The sequence below is a fragment of the Cetorhinus maximus genome, chromosome 11 (genome assembly GCF_964194155.1).
Source record: "Cetorhinus maximus chromosome 11, sCetMax3.hap1.1, whole genome shotgun sequence".
In the NCBI taxonomy this organism is placed as follows: Eukaryota; Metazoa; Chordata; class Chondrichthyes; order Lamniformes; family Cetorhinidae; genus Cetorhinus; species Cetorhinus maximus.
This window is the reverse complement of record NC_135889.1, coordinates 96,937,524-96,962,936: the sequence shown is the minus strand read 5'-3', so window position 1 is coordinate 96,962,936 and position 25,413 is coordinate 96,937,524. Positions and strand designations below refer to the sequence as shown.

At 42.1% G+C, this 25,413-nt stretch overlaps 1 protein-coding gene across 1 annotated transcript in view; it reads left to right on the top strand.

Moving 5' to 3' along the window:
• LOC144686788 (low-density lipoprotein receptor-related protein 1-like) overlaps positions 1–25,413 on the top strand; it is a 1,926,687-nt gene that overhangs the window by 850,556 nt on the left and 1,050,718 nt on the right. The window contains exons 8-9 of the mRNA XM_078552493.1: positions 9,092–9,314; positions 24,506–24,695. Of these exons, the coding sequence (XP_078408619.1) occupies positions 9,092–9,314; positions 24,506–24,695 (413 nt within the window). The remainder of the gene's footprint in view (positions 1–9,091; positions 9,315–24,505; positions 24,696–25,413) is intronic.

Sequence of the window (25,413 nt, the reverse complement as noted above, 5' to 3'; positions counted from 1 at the left end):
CCTTTCTTCACCTGTGTTCTGATGTGGCAGGTGATGTGTGCCAGGTGGACCCAATCCAAGAGGGAAACTTGGACACGCTATCACAATAGTTTTGCAATTTTTATTTATTACGAGAAGATTTGTGCACTGAATTCAGAAGTAATCCCTAATACCATTAGAATTTTAAAAACTAAATTAAAACATTAACAAAAGATTTCAAGCACATACATAAGATTACAGTTATTTAATATTATAACAAACCCTAAAATTCCTAATTTACCTGACTCCCAACAACACACGCCCTTTAAGACAACAGTCCAAAATAAATTTTAAATTTAAATAGTAAGCCAACAAGTTTACCATAGCACCCACTCAATAGTGGAATTCCAAAGGCTTTCCTCCACCTTGGTTACTGAGCACAGGAGACTTCTGCTAAAGTGGCTGGAGGCACCCCCAAGGCTGTTTTATATGCTCCTCTTAAATCTTATGTGGCCCCACAACATAGCCTTCCATTCTCTTTATATATGTTTCTCTATTTTTAATCTGTAGATTCCATTGTTCTATATGTCATTGGAAATTTACTTTTCCCACAATATAAACATTGTTGCCAATATGGTCAGTACCTTTGGGAAAAATAAACACACTGCTTGGCCTTGATTATCTTGTTAGTTGTAAACATCCTATCATCCCTTTGAAACCTAAACAACCCCTTCATATATCTAAAAATGCTTTGGGATGCCCTGAGGTTGTGAAAGGTGAACATAGGAGCATAAGAATCCGAAGCAGGAGTAGGCCATTCAGCCCCTTAAACCTGCTCCACCATTCAACTAAATTATGGCTGATCTTCTACCTCAATGCCATTTTCCCGCACTATCCCTACATCTCTTCATATCTTTAATACCTAGAAATCTATCAATCTTTGTCTTAAACATACTCAATTCCTGAGCCTCCACAACCCTCTCGTGTGGAGAATTCCAAAGATTCACCGCCCTCTGAGTGAAGAAATTCCTCTTAATTTCAGTACTAAATAGCCTACCTTTTATTCTAAGTCTGTGTGCCCTGTTTCTAGACTGCTAAGTCAGGGGAAACATCCTTTCTATATCTACCCAGTCAAGCCCTGTAAGAATTTTGTATACTTCAATGAGATCTCATTCTTCTAAACTCTGGACAATCTAAGCCCAGTCTCCTCAATCTCTCCTCATATGACCATCCCACCATCCCGGAGCAAAAATAAAAATACCTGGAAAAACTCAGCAGGTCTGGAAGCATCTGCGGAGAGGAACACAGTTAACGTTTCAAGTCCGTATGACTCTTCAACAGAACTAAGTAAAAATAGAAGAGAGGTGAAATATAAGCTGGTTTAAGGGGGGGTGGGGGGGGGTGGGGGGGGGTGGCACAGGTAGAGCTGGATAGAGGGCAAGTGATAGGTTGAGATAACCAAAAGATGTCATAGACAAAAGGACAAAGAGGTGTTGAAGGTGATGATATTATCTAAGGAATGTGTTAATTAAGGGTAGAAAGCAGGACAAGCAAGGTACAGATAGCCCTAGTGGGGGTGGGGTGGGGTGGGGTGAAGGAATCAAAATAGGCTAAAAGGCAGAGGTAAAACAATGGATGGGAATACATTTAAAAATAATGGAAATAGGTCAGTCTGGTGAACTTTCATGCATTCCCTCTATAGCAAGGTAAGGAGACTAAAAGTGTACACAATACTCCAGGTGTGGTCTTACAAGGCTCTATACAATTGCAGCAAGACTTCTTTACTCCTATCGAAGTGGATACCTTCACATTTTCACATTAACTTCATGGGCAGAATTTTCCCCCCATTGGTGGTCGGGAGTTCAGGAGTGGGTGCGTGGAAATGCGCTTCCGATCGGTGCCCCCGATTGGGGGTGCACTGCCATTTAATGTGGGCAGGCCAATTAACGCTCACCCAGTGTGATGTCCGCCAGGAAGTGCTATGCGCTCCCTGTGCGGGCGAGAGGGATTCCCCGAGCCAAGGGTGCGCTCTGTCGCGCATGCGTGCGAAAGAGCGCACTCATCCCCCTGAGGCCAAGTGCTGCCTCAGGGAGATCGGCTCCAAATGTAAAAATGTTAAAAATAGAAGAATAAAATTTCCCTGACATGTCCCCTCATGTGACATGTCCATCACCTTTAGTTAAACTTTTATTAAACTTTTAAAAACCTACATGAAACCTCATCCCACCCATGGGTGAGGTTTCATGCTTTCTCTGAAGCCCGCCAGGGGTCCCAGCCTGCCCGCCAACCTTAAGGTTGGACGGGCAGGTCCACTAAGGATGTTAATGAGATTGTCAGTGTCCTCAACAGGCCACTGACAGGTCGGCGGGCGCACAGCTGATTTGGCTGCGCCCCTGCCGACCTGAAAATTGAAATGACGCAGGGTGATGTCGGGAGTTCCGCCCGATGTCATCCCGCATCATTTTACGCGTTGGCAAGCAGGCCCCGCCTCCCGCTCGCCGACCAGGAAATCCTGCCCCATATTATAGCAAAGGTGCTATATAAATGCAAGTCTTTTGTTTTCTTAACTTGTCATACAACAGCTGCTGACATGAAACTGCAAGCAAAGATACACAATTGTAGGATACCCTATATTTATGAGGCAATTGTAATAGCATTTGTTGAGGTTGTGTGATCAGAGGTCACAAGATGTGAGCAGACCTCCAGGAATACCTCCAACAAGAGTTGCCAACCATCATCAGTTATGATCTTGGGAAACAGACCATAAAATATTTCTACCCCAAAAGATTTTAAAATGTGTCTGAGTCAGCATCAAGGCAGATTTTTTTTCCCCTCTGTTTTAATTTTTTATGTCACACATAATCGTAAAACTCAATTGACAGCAATGTAAATGTGTAAAGCGCAAGATTATTCATACTTTGTAAAATTACCATAATTTTGTACTGCCTACACAAGTAGGGGATAATCGCTAGAAATGGATTTATTTTCAAAAGCGTATGGAATGATCCATAATTTATGAACAGTACAGGCAAGAATGAATGAATTATGAGTTCTCCTGAGCCCTGACAGTAAGGCACATTGGGGTACTAATCATGAACTTAGCCACAGAGTGGGAGTAAATATACTGCATTGCAGAATTAGATTGGGAGAATGCAAGTTCAAACCAGAAACTCAGTTCATCAGAAATTGCTTCCCATGTGCTTTCTCGCACTATAATAATATTAAAGGAAAGATAAATAGACTGGTTTCTACAATAAGTGCCTGACCCAAAATAAGGATTTTATACTCTGGTTGTAAGTTGAAAGTAAACCCTTATGTTGCTCTACTGTTTGCATTTGTCCGAGTATAATTTCTCATGTTGTTACTACCATGAAGACAAATGGACATTTGCTACTCTGTTAAGTGCTGAAACCGTCCATTGTTAGGATATTAATTGCTTCAGCTTTTTGGTTATTTTTATACATTTGTGATTGTCTCTTTTAGAGCTGCTATAATATTTAGCATTGTTCAAGCCATGTTTATTGCCTTGTGGTGCCAACACTATACAGCAGCATGCAAGCTACATGCTTAGTTTCTTTCGCAGTGACACATTTTGCAGGATGCTGGAGGAGTATATAGAGGAGTACTGGCTGGGTCAAAATCCTGGGGCTCCCTGGCCAACAGCACCTGGAAGCACCTTCACCACACAGGCTACAATGGTTCAAGAATGTGGCTCACCACCGTCTTCTCAGGGCACCCAGGCCTCCACAATAGCGTTCTTTCCAATAACTCCCAGATCCCAAGGATGAATTATAAGTAGTATCAATGTGCTGGTAAAAGAGCCATAAATACAATTACATAGTGGGCAGGATTTTATGTCTCATGGGCAGGTGAGTGCCCGGCCCAATCGGGCATAAAATAGTGCGCTATGTTTCGGTCGACGACAATTAAGAGGCCTATTAAGACCGTTAATCAATTAATTTAAACATATTTTTCGGTGCCCACCCAATTTTACGGTTAGCGGGTGGGTGACCCAGCCAGGCGGCCTTTGGATTTTTTAGGAAACCTTATCCATGGGCGGAATGAAGTTTCCAACATTATTTTTTTTTAAATTGACATAATTTTTATAATGTTATGTTCATATGAGTTGGTCCTATGTGGGGACATATTTTGCACATTTTCAGAATCTTTATTTTTGATTTTAATATTCCCCAGCTCCCTGAGGGAGCTCCCTGCCTTCAGGGAGCTTTCAGTGCATGCCCCCCCCACGCATGTGCACTTTTGCACTCGCACTCCTCCTGTCCCCACCCCAGCAGCGCTGAGCTTCTCAGCGCACTTTTCACCCTGGCTGGTCATTAATTAGCCAGCCAGCGTGAAATCGCGATCGGGGGCCGATCGCGGGTAGCTGGCTATTTCCCTGCCGCTCCCAAGTCAGTTTGCCAACCTGAAAATCCTGCCCAGTGTGTTTCTTCAGGGCTGTATTACTTCCTTTCCAAATCGCAACTGATGAAGATATGATCATACGAATTAGGAGCAGGAATAGGTCATTCAGCCCCTCGAGCCTGCTCTGCCTGTCAATATGGCTGATCTGATTGTAACCTCAACTCTACATTCCCGCCTACCCCTGATAACCTTTCTCCGCCCTTGCTTATCAAGAATCTATCTGGCTCTGCCTTAAAAATATTCAAAGATTCTGAGCAGAATCATCCCAGATTTGCACAAAGTGCAATAGCAGGCGGGGTAAAGTATGTTTAATAAAGACTGCAATGGCGGCTTTTCACGCCATATTGTTCCAATCCCGCCTCATTAATCATGCATTCCCTGGAAACACACCATTTCGATGGCGGGCAGGCTCTCATTGTCCGCCACGCCATCAACTTGCCGTTTCCCCACACCGAATGCCAAATTCATAGTGCAGCCGTGCGCACACCTCTCAATGCTTCCAGCCCAGAACTGCTGTACAGAAGACGTAGCCCTTAAAAGCAAGGAGACTGCAGCCCCCTGATTCAGTGACGCATCCCTGGAATGCCATTTGGACATTGCAGAGGCCCGCCGTGATTCCCTCTACTCCCAGTCTGGCCACAGGAGGCGTAGCAATCTCAACACTCCAGACAGAGCAGGTGGTGGCAGTGGTGATCAGTGCCAATGCTTCACAGAAGAGGTTGGCTATCCCATGCAGAAAGAGGATGAATGATCTCATCCATGCCAGGAGGGTAAGGCAACCATCTCATCACTCTAATCTCACACACTCAAGTCCATCATAAATTTACTGGCTTCTCACTCACTGCCAGCTCAAGGGACATCGCCAGACACTCTCTTACCCACATCCTCACATCTCCATCTGGCCTCGTGGAGCAGAGGTAAAGTCATATGGACTCAAAACATTTACCCTATTTCTCTCTCCACAGATGCTGCCAGACCTGCTAAGTTTTTCCAGCGTTTTCAGTTTTTCCAGCATTTTCTGCTTTTATTTCAGAATTACATTCACTATTTTCCAATCTAATGGAACCTTCCCCGAATCTTGGGAATTTTGGAAAATTAAAACCAAAACCTGAGGACTTGTCAGCCTGCAGCTCCAACTATTTGCTCAGTACCACTTCCCTGGTGATTGTAACTTTCTTGAGTTCCTCCCCTCCCTTCCATTTCCTAATTTACAGCTATTTCTAGGATGCCACTTATATCCACTACAGTGAAGAAAATACTTGTTCAACTTATCTGCCATCTCCTTATTTTCCATTGTTCATTCCCCAGATGCATTTTCTATAGAACCAACACTCACTCTTTTTTTTTTAATTACTATAACATCTCTTATCATCTGCCTTTATAGTTCTAGCTAGCTTTCTTTCATACTTTAATTTTTCCCTCGTTATTAATCTTTTAGTCATTCTTCGTTTGTTTTTATATTCTGTCCAATCTTCTGACATGCAACGAATCCTTATGCATTTTCTTTATGTCTGATACTATCTTTAACTTTTTTAGTTAACCAGAGATGGTAGGCCCTCCCCTTGAAATTTTTCTTTCTCATTGGAATGTATTTATTCTGTGTATTCTGAAATATCCCTTTAACTTGCTATAGTCTGCTACTGCTTCTCTATTGACCTATCCCTTCATTTAATTTGCCAATTCACTTTGCTTTCATGCCCTCATAATTGCCCTTATTTAATTTTAAAATGCTAGTCTTGGACTAATGCTTCTCTCCCTCAAACTGAATGTAAAAATTCAATCATATGAATACTGCTACCTATAGAAGCCTAATTAATTCTATTTTGTTGCACAGTAGCAGATCTAGTATAGCTGCTCTCTGCTCGGCTCCAGAATGTGCTGTTCTAAGAAGCTATCCTGAAAACATTCTATGAACTCCTCAGATAAAAGCAAAAAACTGCGGATGCTGGAAATCCAAAACAAAAATAAAAATAAAAATACCTGGAAAAACTCAGCAGGTCTGGCAGCATCTGCAGAGGGGAACACAGTTAATGTTTTGAGTCCGTATGACTCTTCAACAAAACTAAATAAAAATAGGTGAAATATAAGCTGGTTTAAGGGGGTGGGGGGTGGTGGGAAACGTCGAGCTGGATAGAGGGCCAGTGATAGGCGGAGATAGCCAAAAGATGTCATAGACAAAAGGTCAAAGAGGTGTTGAAGATGGTGATATTATCTAAGGAATGTGCTAATTAAGGGTAGAAAGCAGGACAAGCAAGGTACAGATAGCCCTAGTGGGGGTGGGGTGAAGGAATCGAAATAGGCTAAAAGGTAGAGATAAAACAATGGATGGAAATACATTTAAAATAATGGAGATAGGTGGGAAAGGAAAAATCTATATAAATTATTGGAAAAAAGGGGGGGATCGGAAAGGGGATGGGGATGAAGGAGAGAGTTCATGATCTAAAATTGTTGAACTCAATATTCAGTCTGGAAGGCTGTAAGGTGCTTAGTCGGAAGATGAGGTGCTGTTCCTCCAATGAATTCTTCATCTAGGCTACCTTTGCCCATCTTATTTTTCCAGTCTATATGTGGATTAAAATCCCCCATGATTATTGCTGTTCCTTTCTAACACACACCATTATTTTTCTTTTTTACTCCGATCTACCATGTGGGTACTGTTAAGGAGCCTGTTCAGCACTTCCACAAGTGACCTCTTGCCTTTATCATTTCTCATCACTACCCAAACCGCTTCTACATCCTGAACTTAGGTCATCCCTCTCTATTGTGCCTAATACCATCATTAATTAACAGAGCCACCCTTCACTTTTTCCTAGCTGCCTGTCCTTCCTAAATGTCATGTATCCTTCAATATTCAGGTCTTCACCCACCTCAGTAGAAGTGACATTGTACCTATAATTACTGAAAATCATTAAAAACAGAAAATTAAGCGAAACATTTTGGGTCACTGTTTTCAAAGGTCTCGGATCTTTATTTTTCAGTTAATGTTAGACCTGGGGGAAAAAAATGGCATCTCTCAGCTTGTGCCCAAAGTGGCTCTTTCTTCATCAGTGTACTGCATTAATTCAGTGTGTAGATGCTCATTCAAATGAGTGCATTACTGTTAATTAGATGATTAATTAGGCCTGTAAATCATGCTACTAAATAAAACTCATATTTTATGCCAGGGCACTTTGTAACACTGTTACTGACAACACTAATGATACTAATCAAATGTTGCCCTTTATTGTGTTGTGCATCATTTTTAAGGTGAAAAAGGCTTCATGGTTAGGAGATTTACTGTATATGTAATTAAATCTTAAGGTTATGAGTGATATTTTTACATGTATGTCATACAAGTTTACTTTTATTATTGTTGTCAAGACTGAAATAGTAAAAAAAGATATATACAGCAATTCAACAGAAATCAGTTCACTGTAACTATAAGGATCAGTGACAGCAATGCTTCTTTTTCCCTGGTGTGCTGCATTTCCTAATACAACATTAAAAATTAATAATTAATCATACGCAATCTTGGAAAAATTTAATTTTTTCTTTGCCACCAGCAGTGAAGGTAAACTGAGAATACATTTTGGGGGGAAAAAAAAGTCTGCAATGATCTCTTACATTTCAGTAAGGCAGCTTGTGGAATATTATCTGACTATAGTTAACGAGCACCAAGAATAATGCAACACAATAGAGGAGAGAAAAAACTATAGTCTGTAAATCATACTATTTGCTGTGAACTTGGAAAGGAAACATAATTCATTATATAGTTCTGAATATTCCCTGGCCTATTCTCACAAATGGAAAAACTCAATATGACCCAGTTTCCTTACTGGTGTACTATATTCCCTTCGGTTAACATCTTAAAGCCCAAGTGACTATTTTCCTGCAGCAATCCTAGGTGACTGCTTTGACCTAAACTTTGTCCTGCCTATCTTAGTCAATGGTTAGTAGCCACCACGTCATGGGATAAATCATGCAAGTTCAGCTAAGTAGAAGTATTTGAATAGCAGCATCAAATCCTCTATTTTGACTCAAATAGGGGATGTGGAATAATTTAGAGTAAAAGTTAAAATTTTAAATGTAAAGAATAAATTTAAGCATTCAAATTATGCTTTTATATTATTCAACCAAAGTAAAGATAAGATTTGTACCTTTTTTGAATTGTTACATTTGAAGACTCGACTCTAATGAGATTGTCCATGAAGAAAAGAGATGCTTTTCCATGCCATGATTCTTGCTGGCTAGCCCCATTAGGTTCCTTGTGGCAAGGCCAAACAACGGGATCATGTCCTAATCTGTGCATGATCAAATTCCTATCCAAATATTTCCTCAACTACACACTGGTTGGATGTAAGCATTAAGCATTGAACCTAAAATATTATAGTTTAAGCAGTTAACTTTGAAGAAGTGAAACTTTGCTTGTGAGCATCTTACAATCATTGATCTCAGAGTTGAATCACAGAATTGCTACCATGCAGAAGGAGGCCATTCGGCCCATCGTGTCTGCACATCTGATCTAACAGTGAGTAAAAGCTAACTAGTTAATAAAATAAGCAATGTGTACCATTAAAACCAAGATTGCAACACAATTTGCAATGTGTAATTTCAACCCCCTTGGCTACCCAAGATTACATTAAATTACATTACATTAATAGGTTTGATTTTGTGATTGTATTAGCTGCAGAAATTTTAATACTTCATTCATGGTTGTTACTCTTTTGAACAGAAAACTGTTCTTCACTGACTATGGGGACATTGCCAAGATTGAAAGATGTGACATGGATGGTCAAAGCAGATCCAGGATTGTGGACAACAAAATAGAACAACCGTATGCCATCACACTTGATCTGGTAACCAAATTGGTGTACTGGGCAGATGTTTATCTCGATTACATTGAAGTGGTGGATTACGAAGGAAAAAACAGACATACAATTATTCATGGACGTGATGTGAGTATTCAATATCTTTATGATGACGTTTTATTAGAAAAGGGAAAAATAATCTTTTCATGTGACTGTGAAAACCAAAAATTGCTCTTTGTGCTAAGGAGCATAGGGCGATATCTTGTTCCCATCCCTATGGTGAGTTTGGTGGTGGAGGGTGGCTGGTGGGGACCCTGCCATCTTCCTGCTTCCACCCTGATTAAGTTCGAGGCAGGAAGGCCTGTGCCCTGCCGCCAACTGAGACCTTTAAGTGGGCAATCCTACCATCGTTAGTATTAACCAAGCGGCGGGCGGGAGACTTGCATGCGGTGTGCATGACAAGCTAACCGTGGCATGTTTGCTTGCCAACTTGGGGGGGCGGGGGGTGTGGTGGGGTCATTGTTCAAAGGTACTCAGTGCCTTATCAAGAGACCTGGCATCAGAAAGGTTGGGGGCTGCTGTCTGCTGAGATCCTGCTGCTCTGTCCTTGCTGCAGACTCCCCTACACCCTCTTCCCCATGACTCCCACCCCATGAACCCTCTGCTGCCAGCACTCACCTCTGGGTATGTCCTGGGCTTCTTGTCACTTGTTATTCCGGCAGCAGCCACCACCTCCCCTGTGTCATAACCATTCTAAAGAGCTACCGGTCAATTAGAATTAGACAAGATTTCCGTCGCTGGAATCCGGATCCCGGAAAAAACTCTGCCACTGACCTGTCAACTGCATGATTGGCACATTCCACTTGCAGGTTTTCCCGGAAAGCGGTGACCTGGGGTCTTGCCAGCTCTCCAGCAAGTGGCCAAAACCCCCGCCCCTGGCACAAGGTTCCACCCGTAGCTACTTTAAGTGATCACTGATCAGACTATCTTTATTTAGTACTTATTGATGTTTATTTGGACATTATATGGGCTGGATTTTCCCTGGAGGTCAGAAGTTTGTGGTCTGTGGGATTTTTCCCAGACTGGCTAATTAATGGGCAGAGGGCTCGCCATCCAATTAAGGAAACCGGGCATGCTCTCAAAGTTAGAAACCCAATCTGAGGCTTTTCAGCTTGAAAGGAGCAGCAGGATGCCATGGCAGGTGAGGGAGAGGGCGTTGCAAAATGCAGGTGCCTTCTCTCTGATTTTTTCAAAGTTTAGATAAACAATTGCATTTTCAGCCAAAACATCAATGAGGTGGGGGTGAGCCCCTCTAAAGGCCTGTGGCTGTCGCTGCCCCCAAGTAGGGAACAACGGCCTCTGTGCCTCTCTGAAGATCTTCCCCTCCACCCATTCTGCCACCAGATGGCTTCTCCAGCCAGCTAAACTGGCCCCTGCTGCCTCTGGGAACCTGAAAGCTGACTGGAAAATCCCAGTCAGACTCCTTCAATTGGCCTTAAGTGGTCCTTAATTAGATTCATTGACACTTGCCATCTGTGGACAGGTAGCCATACTGCCCCTTCCATCCCACTTCCAAGAAAATGGCCTGGGGGTGGAATGGAGCCAAGGAAATACCCCACCCTCAAGTGAGGGCCGAAAATCCAGCTCTACGTTATTTAGAATTTAAATGGATTCATGTGTATGCCACCAGATTATGGAAAATAGATTTAATGTAATAAACACTGCATGACATTCTTCCAGCCTCCAAATTCAATGAACAGTCTAGCAGCCTAAAATTCTTTGTAATTAGTATGATATACTCTGTAAGCAGAAGATTTTACAATATGTCGATGAAATGTGATTTGATGTAAGGTCACTTGTTTAATGACAAATTTTCTAGCTTCACTTCTCTGCCATTTTAGCAGGTTTTTCATCACTCATATTCATTCTTTTTTGGGGCTGTTCAAATATATTTTAATAGATTTCCATCAGAATGTGATCCTTTATTCATTTGTAAAGCATTTGTCCTCTGTTGTCTAATGAGTGTGGAAATTCACTCACTAATAAGTGAGTGAAATCTATTCAGATGACCTTACTCCAGTTCCCAGTGTCTGTCAGTCTACAGCCCAAACCTGCATTTATGTTCCTTACAAATTGATAAGTATCAGCACTATTCTGAATTTGGCATGATTTCAATCTGCTTTGTTAGTCGTATCAATTGAGTGTTTGTGTTGCCTGTTCCCAAAGCAAGCGTCAAGTGAAATAGGTGACAACCCCAATGTAAACTAAGACAGCCTTCCAGGGAGACCCTGGTCTTCTTGGATGTTGGCCATAGTAAATTGCCAGATCTATATTGGGACTGCAGCCAGCCAGTGTTTGGAAACTAGCAGAGACTAATAACCCAGTTAACACCTGTGTCAAAGCAGTTTAAATATACAATTTTAGACTGCAGAACTATCCAGGGCTTGGGGGGTGGAGGGGGGAGGGGGGTAGGTGTGGGTGGTGTACTTGTGCTGCAATCTAATCTAAGATTAGATTGAGGCCATTGGAGGGCAATGTCACTCAAAGGGTAGTAGAAATCTGGAATTCTCTACCCCTCTCCCTCAAGAGCTGTTTAGGCTGGGTCAAATTAAAATTTTAAGACTGAGATTGGCAGATTTTTGTTAGGTAAGAATGTAATGGGTTCAGGAGCCAAGGTGTGTAGGTGAAGTTAAGACATAAATCAGTCATGATCCAATTTAATGGTGGAACTGGCTTGAGAGGTTGAATTGTGTAGACCTTTTCCAATGTTCCTGCCTCAGTCTATTTCATTGCATCAGCGTGATTTGGGACAGTAGAAAATTGATATGCATGTATGGAATTTTTTTTGATGCATTTGTGACGTCTCACTTAAATTGCACACGTGAAGGAGCATTCTTTATGCACCCCCGCTATTGTTTCTTGCCAATATGGTAAAATATGGTGAGGAGCTGCTGCCTGTGGCTAGAAATATAGATGTGGGAGGCCTGAGGGAGAGAAAGGCAGCTGCAGCAGAAAATCTGAGGAAGAGAAGTCAGCACTAAGCAAACTTAGTTGGAGAAATCATCCAGAAACAGATGCAAAGTGTTCGAAATAGTGGCGAAGAAGATAATAAGAGGAAAAGACATCAATAACATATGAAAGAGTGAAAGCAGGATACAGGTGAAATTATAATGAACAGAAGGAGATACCTGCTGGCAGAAAGGACCTGAAGATACTGAAATAAATTTTGATCGAAACAGCAACTGCTTAAATTATTACATTTATTTTGCTACATTGGCTATAGTTGATATTATTATGCTTTGTGCATATTACTCTGACAATTACAGGCCACATAATATTAGTGGCAGGGAAGCTTTTGGAAACAATGATCTGGGAGAAAATTAGCAGCAACTTGGGCAAGTAAATAAGAGTCAGCAGAGATTGTTAAGGGCAAATCATGTTTTAACTAACTTGATTGAGCCTTTGATAAACTAACAGAGAGGGTGAGTGAGAGCAGTGCAGTTGATGTAGATATGTACTTTCAAAAGTCATTTGCTAAAGTACCACATAATAATCAAGTTAGAAAAATTGAACATCATGGGATAAAAGAGACAGTAGCAGCATGGTTACAATATTAGTAGTGAAGGGATAGAAAACAAAGAGTTGTGAATGGCTGTTTTCAGACTGGAAGGAAATGTACAAGTGGTGTTCACCATGATCTCTGCTGCCCTTTACATACATTGATGATTTGGACTTGGCTCGATGGAGTGTTTGTGTTGCCTGTTTTATGTTTTGAAATTTGTTCATGACACAAAACTTGCAAGAAACAGGGAGAAAGATAGAAACAGACTTCAAGATAAGGATTTAGACCAGCTGCTGGAATAGGCAGACATATGCCAGATGAAATTCAGTGCAGAAAAGTGAGGAGAGGCGATACAAGTTAAATGGTACAATTTTAAAGGGGTGCATGAACAGAGAAACCTAGGCCAGAATATTGCTGTCGGCGTGCGTGGGCGGGCCCAACACGCTGATGCGTAAAATGACGCGAGATGACGTCGGGCATGCGCCACGCGTCATTTTGATCTTTTGTTCGGCAGGCACATGCCGGAGTCAGCTGCATGCCCACCGAACTGTCAGTGGCCTATTAAGGCCATTAAAAAAGTGATTACGCTCTTTAACAACGCTGCCTGTCCAACCTTAAGGTTAGCGGGCAGGCGAAGAGCCCAAGTGGCCTTCGCGTTTTTCAGGAAACCTCATTCACGGGCGGGGTGAGGTTCCCTGAAGGTTTTATAAAATCATTAAATAAATTTTGCTGAAATCACAAACATGTCCTACCTCATGTGACACTGTCACATGAGGAGACATGGTTGAATAATATTTAACTTTATTTTTGAAAAAGTTTTATTATTAATTTGATCTCCCAGAGGCAGCTCCGTGCCCCAGAAAGATTGCTGCGCTCTTTCGCGCAGGCCCCGACTCTCCTTCCTCCCCCCGCCTGCACAGGTAGCGCTGAGTGTTACTGGCTGCGCATTACGTTGGTGGGCCTTAATTGGCCCGCTGGCGTAAAATGGCAGCGTGTAGCCGATCGTGGGGGCTCCCGAACAGCCCCACCCGCCAATTGAAAAATTAACCCCCTAGGGATATTTTCATACACAATCTTACAAAGCAGCAAAACAGGTTAACAAAGCAGTTAATAAAGCATATGGGATGCTTGGTTTTATAAATAGAGACGCAGAATACAAAAGCCAAGAAATTATGCAAAGCCTACATAAAACACTAGTTAATTCCCAACGAGCACATTGGGCAGAATTTTCTGACTGTCGGGCGGGTGGGCTTGACCCAATCTCCAGCGGGCAGGGAGCCGATCCCCGCCGGAGAAGCGGGCCCCGCCGCCATTTTACGTGGGTGGGCCAATTAAGGCCCTCCCAGCGTGATGTCCGGCGGGAAGCGCTATGCCCTTCCTGTGCGGGCGGGGGGCATTCCCCAAAAGCGAAAGTGCGCTCTTTCGCGCATGCGCATGAAAGAGCGCACATCTCCCTGAGGCTAAGCGTTGCCTCAGGGAGATCGCTGACACTTTAAAAAATATTAAAAATAGAAAAAAACAAATCCTTAACATGTCCCTCTCATGTGACAATGTCACATGAGATGGGACAGGTTCATAAATTACAGTAAAACTTTATTAAACTTTTTAAAACCCTGCATGAAACCTCATCCTGCCGGTGGATGAGGTTTCATGTTTTTTCTATTTGCCGCCGGGGCTCCTGGCCTGCCCGCCAACCTTAAGGTTGGACGGGCAGGTCCTTTAATTGTTTCAATGATCCTGTCAATGGCCTCAATTGGCCATTGACAGGTCAGCGGGCCCGCAGCTGATTTTGCTGCGCCCCCGCCTTCCTGAAAATTTAAATGGGGCGGGATGACATCATGGGGTTCCCCCCGACGCCATCCCACGTCATTTTATGCGTCGGCGAGCGGGCCCCGCCCCCTGCTTGCCGACGGCAAAATTCTGCCCATTGTGTTCAATTTTTAGGCACCACATTTTAGGAAGGATGTGAAGATTTTGGTGAGGCGCTATTATTATGTGGATAGAGTGGAGAAGCTGGGTTTTTCTTCTTAGAGCAGAGAAGGTTAATAATAGATTTGATAGAGGTGTTTAAAATTCTGAAGAGTTTAGATAGAATAAATGAAGAGAAACTATTTCCAGTGGCCTAAGGTCGATAACCAGAGGGAACAGATTTAAGGTAATTGGGAAAACGATCAGAGACAACATGAGGAAAAATATTTTCATGCAAGTGGTTATGATTAGGGTGCACTGTCTGATGGGGTGGTAGAGACAGATTTAAATTAGTTTTCAAAAGGGTATTTCTTAATACTTGAAGGATAAGAAAAATCGTAGGCCTGTGTGGAGAGAGCTGTGGAGCAGAACTAATTGGATTGCTCTTCAAAAGAGCTGACACAGGCTTGATGGGTCAAATGGCCTCCTCCTGTGCTGTACTATTTGATGGTTGTATGATTCTATTTGATAGAAATGAGTTTTTAATGTGATTTGTATGATTCATTAGCAGTACTGCCCCATCTAGGTATGCCATTTAATATAATGATTCATTCGAATCATAGAATCATACATCGTAGAAGGATGTCATTCTGTTCGTTATATCCACACCGGCCCTTTCAAGCTACTGATTTGTCCCGCTCCCCTGTTCCTTGCCCTTAGCCCAGCAGATTTATTCTTTTCAGGTATACATCCGATTCCCTTTTGAAAGCTACTATTGAATTTTGTTGCACTGTCACTATTGTGCTTCGTGGAGGTTTCCCAGTAGCTGACTGCGATTGGATTGGCTGCCTGCTCTGTGAAGGCAGGCAGCCTATTTGCATAAGTGAGGCCCTATTAGGGGCAATTTTATTGGGCCACCAGCATTTTTGCCAATTGCCGCGTTCCCCCCAACACCCCTTCTCATAGGGAGGTTGCCAGATTCATGGAGGTGGCCTCCCTGCAGTAGAGAGCAGGGGTCAATGGATCCTGAGACTCCATGGAGCAAAAAGGGGTCCCTGGGCAGGACAGGCCCCAGCAATGCTCAGGAAGGCACGTGTCTTCTATCCTGTGGGGCTTTTTTGCCCTTGACACCCAAAATTTTAATTTTTGCATATCTGCTCAAGGGCACCTCCATGTTGAGGCATCCTCGAGGTCACCCACCTGTTTCAGCAGGCACCCATCTTTTCCAATTGTGATGCTGAGACTTCAGAGCTGCTGGTCCTCTGATTAGGCCAACTGCAAGAAGAGCTCACCATATGTCCTTGCCTGGAGGGTGGCCCCGCAGTGTAATTGCCACAGTTTGGAGGCTGCCAGTAGTAAAATTGCCAAGCCAGTAGCACTGCTGGCAAGTGCTTGGCATCTGCCTTGTAGCCTGACATTAGGCCAATGTGCTACTACTTTAGCAGCTTGACAATTTTACTTTCAAGTGGGCATAAGAATAAGGATTGTAAATGTTGGTATTGTTTAGAATCGCTTTTCAAAGTTAATTTTGGGACGCATTATCGGAAGACTTCTAAATTACACCTTGTTATCAGTTGGTATGAAATGGGAAAATATTTAACTACCTAATGCAATTATTCCTCATGGTGATGAACAAGCAGTGCACAAACTAAAATACGTGGAGCGATGCAACTTCTTTTACATATCCTGTGTTTCGTATTCTGATTGCAATTCAAATTAGCCGTGCCTTCCATTATATAGAATCATACTTACAGCACTATAGGTCCAATCTTGGCCAACATTTAACTGATGTGATGTCTCCAAAGTGCGCAAGTACTTTGGTAGTGCAGGTGCAATGGCAATTTTACCGTTCACGTTTATTCACCACTTGCAAATAAAGTGCTATATAAAACAGACACTTAGGTCCAGAAACCCATGGGAATCTACTCTGCCAGCCTGAGTGAAGCAGAGTGAAATTCCCCTCGATCCAGACCTTAGCCCGAATTGTGAGGGCAGGATTGTTTCCAAGATGAGGGTGGGTGCACTATGTTTGCAAAAGGTGTTTCAATGGCACATGCCATGGAATAGTATATGAATGACTTTAATTGGAAATCTTTGTGGGCTTCTTGAGAAGATAATCAATTCCCTTTCCTTGGTAAAGGTTCAGAGCTGCTGACGTGAGTTCCATAGCCTCTCCGCTCTTCCCCTGCTCCTCTCTCTCCCCCCGGCTCGCCCCAGCCCCACCTTCCTTGATACAATTTAAAGGAACAGTATAAAATGGACCAGAATTGAGTTCCACCCCAAATTCCTGCCCCTGCTCTGTTTTCAGGTGGGAATATTTTTCATCCTCCGCCAAAATCAAATTTTATAGATATTGGATGCTGTTGGGTCTCACTGACAAATAAGGAGCGGGGTAAGCTTGTGATTGATATTCAAGTGAAGTGGTGATGATAGCGAGGTCATTTTGGCTTGCTGTCCAATGTTTCTTTGTGGAATGTATTTGTGGGAGGAAGATATGAGGGTTCTTCTACTATCTTTTCCCTTCAATGAGGTCATTGAATTTCCTGTGTCTCTGGAGCTAACTTCTCTGAGTATGGTTTCTGGATTAAATGCCCCTTTTTAGTCATTTTTTTTTCTCCCCAAGACATCACACAATCTTTTGTCACTACTAGGCTGGTTGGTAGCTCTACTGAGCCATTCACATTCTGTCTGGAAGCATTACAGAACTGCCCTATCTCTTGTCACCTGAATTCAATGTCCCACTTCTACACAGTTCCATTGAAGCTTAATATAAATTGGGATGTGGCATAGCATTGGCACAGGGATGCTGCTTAACTTGTTAAAACCTGTATATATCCTAAGGTCAGGGAAAGGGACATTTAAAAAACATCAAATAGCCCCTAACATAGGGAGACTCTTCTTAGTAGTGAGAGGACCCAGCAAGGTAGCCTGTGTCTACCTGCATTTTTGAGGTTTGGAAAACTTTGGCAGGGTCAATGGTAGAATCCCACAGTGTACATGATCCCAATACAACTGCTGTATTTTCAGGATTTTCTCTTTAAATCACTAATTTTGCATGAAGTTGTGAACTTTGAACCTAAGCTCAGTGGATTTAGTGTACCTGTAAAAAATATTAGCAATTTGAAGTCTGAAAGGTGACAGAGGAAAGATTGGGAAAGCAGAAGTTGCTTATCAGACTTAAAGCAATTTCTCATCGTATGATCACTTAAATGCTCAAAAAAATCTGTCTTAGTGGCAATATAATCTACTACAGCCCTGAAAGATCAGGAAATAAATTGTTTAAGGTAATTTGAGAGAAACTCAAGTTGATAGCTTCTGAAAGTGTGAAAGTTCAAAGGTGATACAAAAATGGGTCAAAATAAGAAGCTGTTGTGATTTCCAGACCAGTAGAATCGATCTGTTTATGATATTTTTGCAAGGTTCTCCCTAATGTGGAACTTAGCTGTAAATATTTAAAACATTGATCTTCTCCTAATTCAGTGCTGTTTAACAACCAGAATGTTTATTGATCTTGCCTAAATGAACACTTTAGAACCCGGCAAAAATAAACCCTGCAAAGACAAAAAAAAAGAAGCAAAACTTTGAAATAAAAACAGAAAGCGTCAGAAATACTCAGCAAGTCGGGCAGCATCTGTGGAGATGAAAACAGACTTAATGTTTCATGTCTGTGACCTTTCATCAAAACGCCCACAAAATATAACTTTAATTTTGGACAACAGCGATTTAGTGGATGAATTGCAATTAGAAAAGGATGTTTAGAGGATGTGAGCCAGAAGTTGTGGTGCACGTTGGTACCAATAACATAGAGATGGCAGGTACCGAAGTCCTATGGTCAGATTTTCAGGAATTAGGGAGGAAGTTAAAAAGAAGGATCTTGAATTAAGGTAGTAAACTCTGGATTACTCCCAGTGCCACGTGCTAGGGACATTCAATGTGTGGTTTGAGGCATGGTGCAGGAGGGAAGGGCTTCAGGTCCTTGGGACATTGGGACAAGTTCTGGGGCAGGAGGCACCTGTTCAAAATGAACAGTTTGCACCTCAAAAGGAGCCGGATCAGTTTCATCCTAGGGATGTTCACTGGTGTTGTTGAGGAAGATTTAATCTAAATTGCCGGGGAGGTAGGCATCAGCTTATAGGTGAGGAGTAAAGAGGAATAAGGTGCATAAAGTCAGAGTGCTGGATACTACCAGAGAAGGAAGTAGTACCATATTAGTTAGGAGCAGACTGAAAAGGACTATGAGGAATACAAAGACAGGTTTGCAATGCATGTATGTAAATGTGCAAAATATGATGAATAAGATTGGTGAGCCACACACGCAAATAGCTGTGTGGGAACATAACGTAGTGGCAATAACGGAAATGTGGCTTAAAAATGGTGAGGACTGGGTACGCAATGTTCAAGGATTAAGGTGTTCAGAAAAGGAAGAAAGGGAAGTGGAGAGGCTGTACTGATGAGGGAATGCATTGTAATATCCAAAAGAGAGGATGTCCCTGATAGAATTGATTTGGTCAGAATTGAGAAGCAACACATAATGAGGTTTGGTTGAGAGCCCAAACAATGATTAGAGCACCAGAACACCCACGCCCAGAGAAAACATTGTTTGGTTGACAGGTCAGGCTCTCTGATCTCTGTCAATTTCACAGTGGCCTGAACTTTTAGGTCGTTGGGCGCGCACGATCGGCGGGCCTGGGAGCGCTGGGAAATGAACCAGCGACCGCGATCGGCCTCCAACCGCAAATTCACACTGGCTGGCCAATTAAAAGCCAGTCAGCATGAAACCCGTACTGCAAAGCTCAGCACTGCTCGGGCGGGCGGGGGGGAAGAGGGCAGGCAGTGATGTCACTGTGGGCGCAGGTGAGCGCTGCGAGAGAGATCCCTGAAGGCAGACAGCTGCCTCAGGGAGCAACAGACCTGCAAATGATGAAATAAATGTGTAAAAAGCTGCAAACAAATGTCCATGCATCACCATCAAACACCTGAAGGCATACCTCATAAAAATGCTGTCCACAGATATTTATTTTTATTTTATTCCCTAATGGAGATTTCATCCCACCCTTGGATGATGTTTGATGAGAACTGTAAAGGCCGCCTAGCCGATTCGCCTGTCCGCCAACCGTACGGTTGGACGGGCCATGAAAAATTGCAGACAATTGCACCATTAATGGGTTTAATTGCCCGTTTAATTGCCAGCGGATGCGTTTCCGACTTTTGAGCACACCCGCCGAGCGAAATATGGTGTGAGTGTGTGTGCGATGATGTCATCTCGCGCAATTTTACGCCTGATCGGGTCAGGCGCGCACCCGCCCACAGGACGTAAAATCCTGCCCAACGCTTGTTTAAGAGTAGGGTACACAGGTTTTGGGCGAGAGATGCGAGGAGATGTGATGAAGAACTTCCTTACACTGCAAGTGCTAATGATCAGGAGCTCACGGTCTATGAGGCTAGTGGAAGCAAAGGGAATGAATGATTTTAAAAGGAAATTGGATGGGCACTTGAGGGAAATAAATTTGCAAGGCTATGGGGCTACAGAGCTGGGGAATGGGATAGATTGGGTTGCTAAACAGGATGCCCGCAGGTGGCCTCCTTCTGTGTTGAAATGCCTCTATGGTTCTATGACTTTACATAAAAAAGCAGATATAGAGCCAACTATGATGGGCTAAACATATTACTGCCATTTCTTCCAATGTGACATTCTGCAAATCCAAGGTATCTTTCCAAAGTTTGATCTTTAAGAGTGTATTCTGCTAAATTAATATTTTAGTGCGAGGAGACAATTTATTTCCTACAATTTCCACCTCCACCCCCTCCCCAGTAATGACTATCAATTAAGACAAAGCTTTCCTTTACTTCTCTGGGGTATATTTTGTCAAACTATTATGTAACTATGCCACTCAGTTGTATCCAAACTACTACAAAAAGCTGTAGTAAGAATAAAACTGGACAGAACACTTGGCATTAAACAAGGTAGCAGATTCAAGCACACCCAAAGGCACACCCTGCCCAGTCAGTAGTCATATGCCAGCCAACATCCCGGACTCCTCTAGCATAATTCCTGGTAGGTTCTATCCCACCAGCAGGATAGACCCACCAGAGGTGGTGGCATAGTGATATATTGTCAGGAGGGAATGGCACTGGCGTCCTCAACTTTGACTCCAGACTTCATGAAGCCTCATGGTATTAGTTCAAAACTGGGCAAAGAAGCCTCCTAATGATCACCGCCTACCGCCCTCCCTCAGCTGATAAATCAGTACTCTCCATGTTGAAAATCACTTGGAAGAAGCCCTGAGGTTAGCAAAGAATAGAACATACTCTGGGCGGGAGACTTCAACATCCATCACCAAGATTGACATGGTAGTACCATTGTTGACACTAAGCCCTGAGGGACACAGCTGCTAGACTGGGCCTGCAGCAGGTGGTGAGGGAACCCAATACTTGATGTCATCCTCATCAATCTAGATGTCATAGATGCATCTGTTCATGTTAGGAGTCAACGCTACACAGTCCTTGTGGAGGCAGAGTACTGCCTACACATTGAGGATACCCTCAATTATGATGTGTGGCACTACCAGCATGCTAAATTGAATAGATTCAGAACAAATCATGAAAGATAGGAAGAATAGGAAGGAAAGACAAGTGGTCTATTGATTAAGGAGAATGTTAAAGTGCTGGAAAAAAAGGATGTTCTGGAGAGGCGAAGGACAGATTCTCTTTTGTTAGAGTTAAGCCACAATAGAGATATCATTACACTACTGGGTGCATTATATAGGCCACAATCTAATGGCAAAGCTATGGAGGAGCAAATTTGCAGGGAAGTTACAGAGAGGTGCAAAATCTATAGTGTAGTGATAATGGGGGACTGTAATTATTGTAATATAAACTGGGAGAGTAATGATGTAACGCCTAAAGAGAGGAAAAAGTTTCTATAATATGCTCAGGAGAACTTTCTTGATCAGTATGTTCTGGGCCCAATGGGGAAGAAGGCATTGCTGGATCTGGTTCTGGAAAATAGGGTCGGTGAAGTGGATCAAGTGTCAGTGGGGGAGTGCTTAGGGGACACTGATCATTGTATTATAAGGTTTAGGTCAGCCATGGAAAAGAATGAGAAGCAATCTAGAGTAAAAATACTTAATTGGAGGAGGGCCAATTTCAGTGGGGTGCGAACAGATCTGTCCCAGGTAATGATTAACAGGCAAAACTGTGATGGAACAGTGGTTTGACTTCAAAGGGGAGATGGTCCAGTTACTGTTGAAGTATGTTCCCACGAGGGGGGAATTTAAGGCAATCAAAGCCAGAGCTTTCTGAATGATGCATGCGATCGCTAGATAAAACAAAAAAGGGTGAATATGACAGCTATCAAGCTGATAATACAAGTGAGAACTAGGCTGAACATGAAAAAGGTCAGAGGAAAAGGAAGAAAAGGAAACAAAAGAGGCAAATACAGCAAATGAAAAGAGACTGGCAGATAACATAAAAGGGAATCCAAAAGTCCGAAAGGCATGTAAACAGTAAAAGGGTAGTTAAGAGATGGCGTGGGGGGTTGCTGCAGCTAAAAAGAGGATCTACATAGGGAGACATAGGGCATGGCTGAGATACCAAATGAATACTTTGCATCTGTCTTTACCAAGGAAGAAAATGTTGCCAAAGGCATAGCAAAAAGGGAAGTAGCTGTAATTCTGGATAGGCTACAAATTGATAGAGGAGGTATTAGAAAGACAGGCTGTTTGTAAATTGAAAAATCACCAGGACTGGATGTGATGCATTCAAGATGCTGAGACAAGTAAGGGTGGATACTGTGAAGGAATTGCCATAATCTTCCATACCTCCTTAGATATGGTGGTGTTGCCAGAGGACTGGAGAATTGCAAATGTCACATATATGTTCAAAAAAGGGTGTAAGGATAAACTCAGCAACTACAGACCAGTCAGTTTGGTGGTGGAAAAGCTTTTAGGAATGATAACCTGGACAAAATTAACAGTCACTTGGAACAATTGTGTTTAACTAACTTGATTGGGTTGTTAGATGAGATAACAGAGGGGGTTGAAGAGGGTAATTTGGTTGATGTGGTGTATATGGACTTACAAAAGGCATTTAATAAAGTGCGACATAGAATAGAATATTAGAATGGTTACAACACAGGAGGGAGCTATTCGGCCCATCATGTCTGTGCCAGCTCTCAGTAAGCACTACTCAGCTAGTCCCATTCCCCTGTCGATTGTGTAGCCCTCCAGTTTTTTTCTATTCAGATAGTTAACCAATTCCCTTTTGTAAGCTGCGATTGACCTTGCTTCCATCACATCCACAAGCTGTGCATTCCAGATCATAACCACTCAGTGCAGAAAACAGCTTTTCTTCATGTTGCTGTTGCTTCTTTTGTTACTCACCTTAAATCAGTGATCCTTGGCTCTCAACTAATCTGTCAATGGGATGAGTTTCTCTACTGTGTCTGGACCCTCATGACCTTGATAATCGTTAATTTTATAAGAGACTTGCCAGCAAAGTGGCAGCATGGATACGTAGTTGGCTGGGTGATCTAATTTCTAGGCCACTATGTCTGTAGTGTGGTCTTTATAGTTCTTGTAAAGAAATGCTGTGTTTCATACAAATACTTTTGATCTTTTATTTTAATTAGCTCTTTTGGTTTCCCAGAGCTCAGGTTCACTCCTGAAGCTCCATTTTGAGGTTATATTTAAGACAAGTTTTAGGACAGTTTCCCAACATTTGTCAGGGAATTGCCACTGAAGTGTTGTGACCCTAACTCCAAACCATGTGCCCTTTGAGTACAGTTATCAGACAGCATTGGTGAATGTACACTTTAATTTTTTTGCTGCTGGGAATAGATTAGTGGTAAATTCTCTGAGAAAATGTTCTGACTTTGTGAAATAGTTGTCTATTTCTACTTCAGGCCCTTTAATATACCTGAATGAATTACAAAGTAAGTTTTGTTTCTCCAATCTTCATGGTTCACTCCAACAATCAGCTCTACAATTCTTCCAAAATGTAATCCTAGGTTTTTTTTTTATTTGTATGGCTGGGTTTGATAGTTTAATGGTGAGGTGAACAATCTATTCAATGGCTTTAGCTAACGCAATATGAATGGTTGTCATGCCACCAGGAATGGATCTCTCAGGACAGAAGTTCAATATATAGACGGAAGTCTGACTAGGATGGCCACAGTCATAACTTAAGCTGTTCCTCATATTCCGCTTGTGAAGCAAGTGGCCACATCTTCCCTGGCCCGTCCTCAAGCTGTTGAGGATTGTCCAGATTTGCTGTGGGAAGCTGAAACCTTGGACTTCAGCACTCGGGTCAGTTACCAGACTTAGGTTAGTGATGTTTGTAGTCAAGCAGGAGGTGAGCCACCGAGAGGTTGAACTGTCATCAGTTTGTGGGCTGTGGAGTGTGTTCTAGTAGGAACAGGATTTAAGGAGGTAATTGTATTTGAAGAAGTGAACAGGCATTTCTAAATCATCTCTTGAAAAATGTATACTGATAACATGTGTCTGTTTAATATATCCTTATACTGTCATAAATGTTAAACTTTACAAGCTTTACAAACTATGCTTAAGTGAAGATTATTTTTGTTGTATTTGAAATATTCAACTATTTGAATAAAACAGACAAATTCACATATGAGATTTGAGAAATGGCCTTGAAATAATTTGTATTAGAATGATGGAACAATGCGGGTGACTATAACACAGATAGACATCAGCTTTCCCAAATGTGACCGGCAAATGAATTCTTGCTTGTGGTAATGATTACGTATAAAATGTATGTCATTAATCTGAAAGCTGCCTGATTTATTGTCTTAGAAATTATGCAGTGATAATTTAGCAGATGGCAATACTAAGCTATCTTTTATTTGCAGGTTAGACATCTTTACAGTTTGGCAGTGTTTGAAAACTTCATTTATGCCATCAACTTAGATAATTTCACTGCTAAATACAAATTAAGCATCACTAAAATAAACAGATTCAATGGCACGGACATTGAAACACTAGCAAAACTAGAGAATGGCAGAGTTCTACACATCTACCATAAACTAAGGCAACCAACAGGTAAGTCATTGCATTTTTAAAAATTTTTTACAGGTTGCTCTGTATGCTACTGTAATTCATTTCTGCAGTTCTCCAATATTTTTGAGTAGGCCTTGTCATGTGCTTTGCTTCCAGGCCTTCAGCCCAAACCCAAGCTTGGCAGAATGAGTGATGGTCTCCTCTGAGTATTTTTAAGTACCTTCTGTGAAATAAGTGTTAGTCTCAGTGCACTTCCCAGTGGATATGAATATATAACATAACACCACCGACTACTTCAGTATTAATTAGCAGCTCTGTTTTGAAAGTGTGAAAAAGGAAATGCTGCATTTTCGCAGGATATTATTCTGAAAAGAATTGCATAGCAGGGATTGTTGGGCAGTTCTCTATTCTCTCTGGAACGTGTTTAAAGTAAATGTAAAAAGTTGTCAGCCTACCTTCCCAAGATGAACTTTTGATGACAAAGAAGATTTGAACGAGATCTGGTAGAAGTGTTCAAAATGATGTGGCAATTTTAAAAAGGTAAATTGGGGGAAAAAGACTATTTTCATTGGTCAGAAAGTTTGTAGCTAGAATACATAAATTTATGATCATTTAAATTGTGAAAGGAATGGTGAGAGGCAATTTACTTTTTTAAGAGGATATTTAGATGATGAAAGCAGGATCATGAGGCTTTAAAAAATGAACTTGTTTTTAAAATTGCTATGGTACAGGGAAATGGGTTTAAATGGATAGCTCTTTT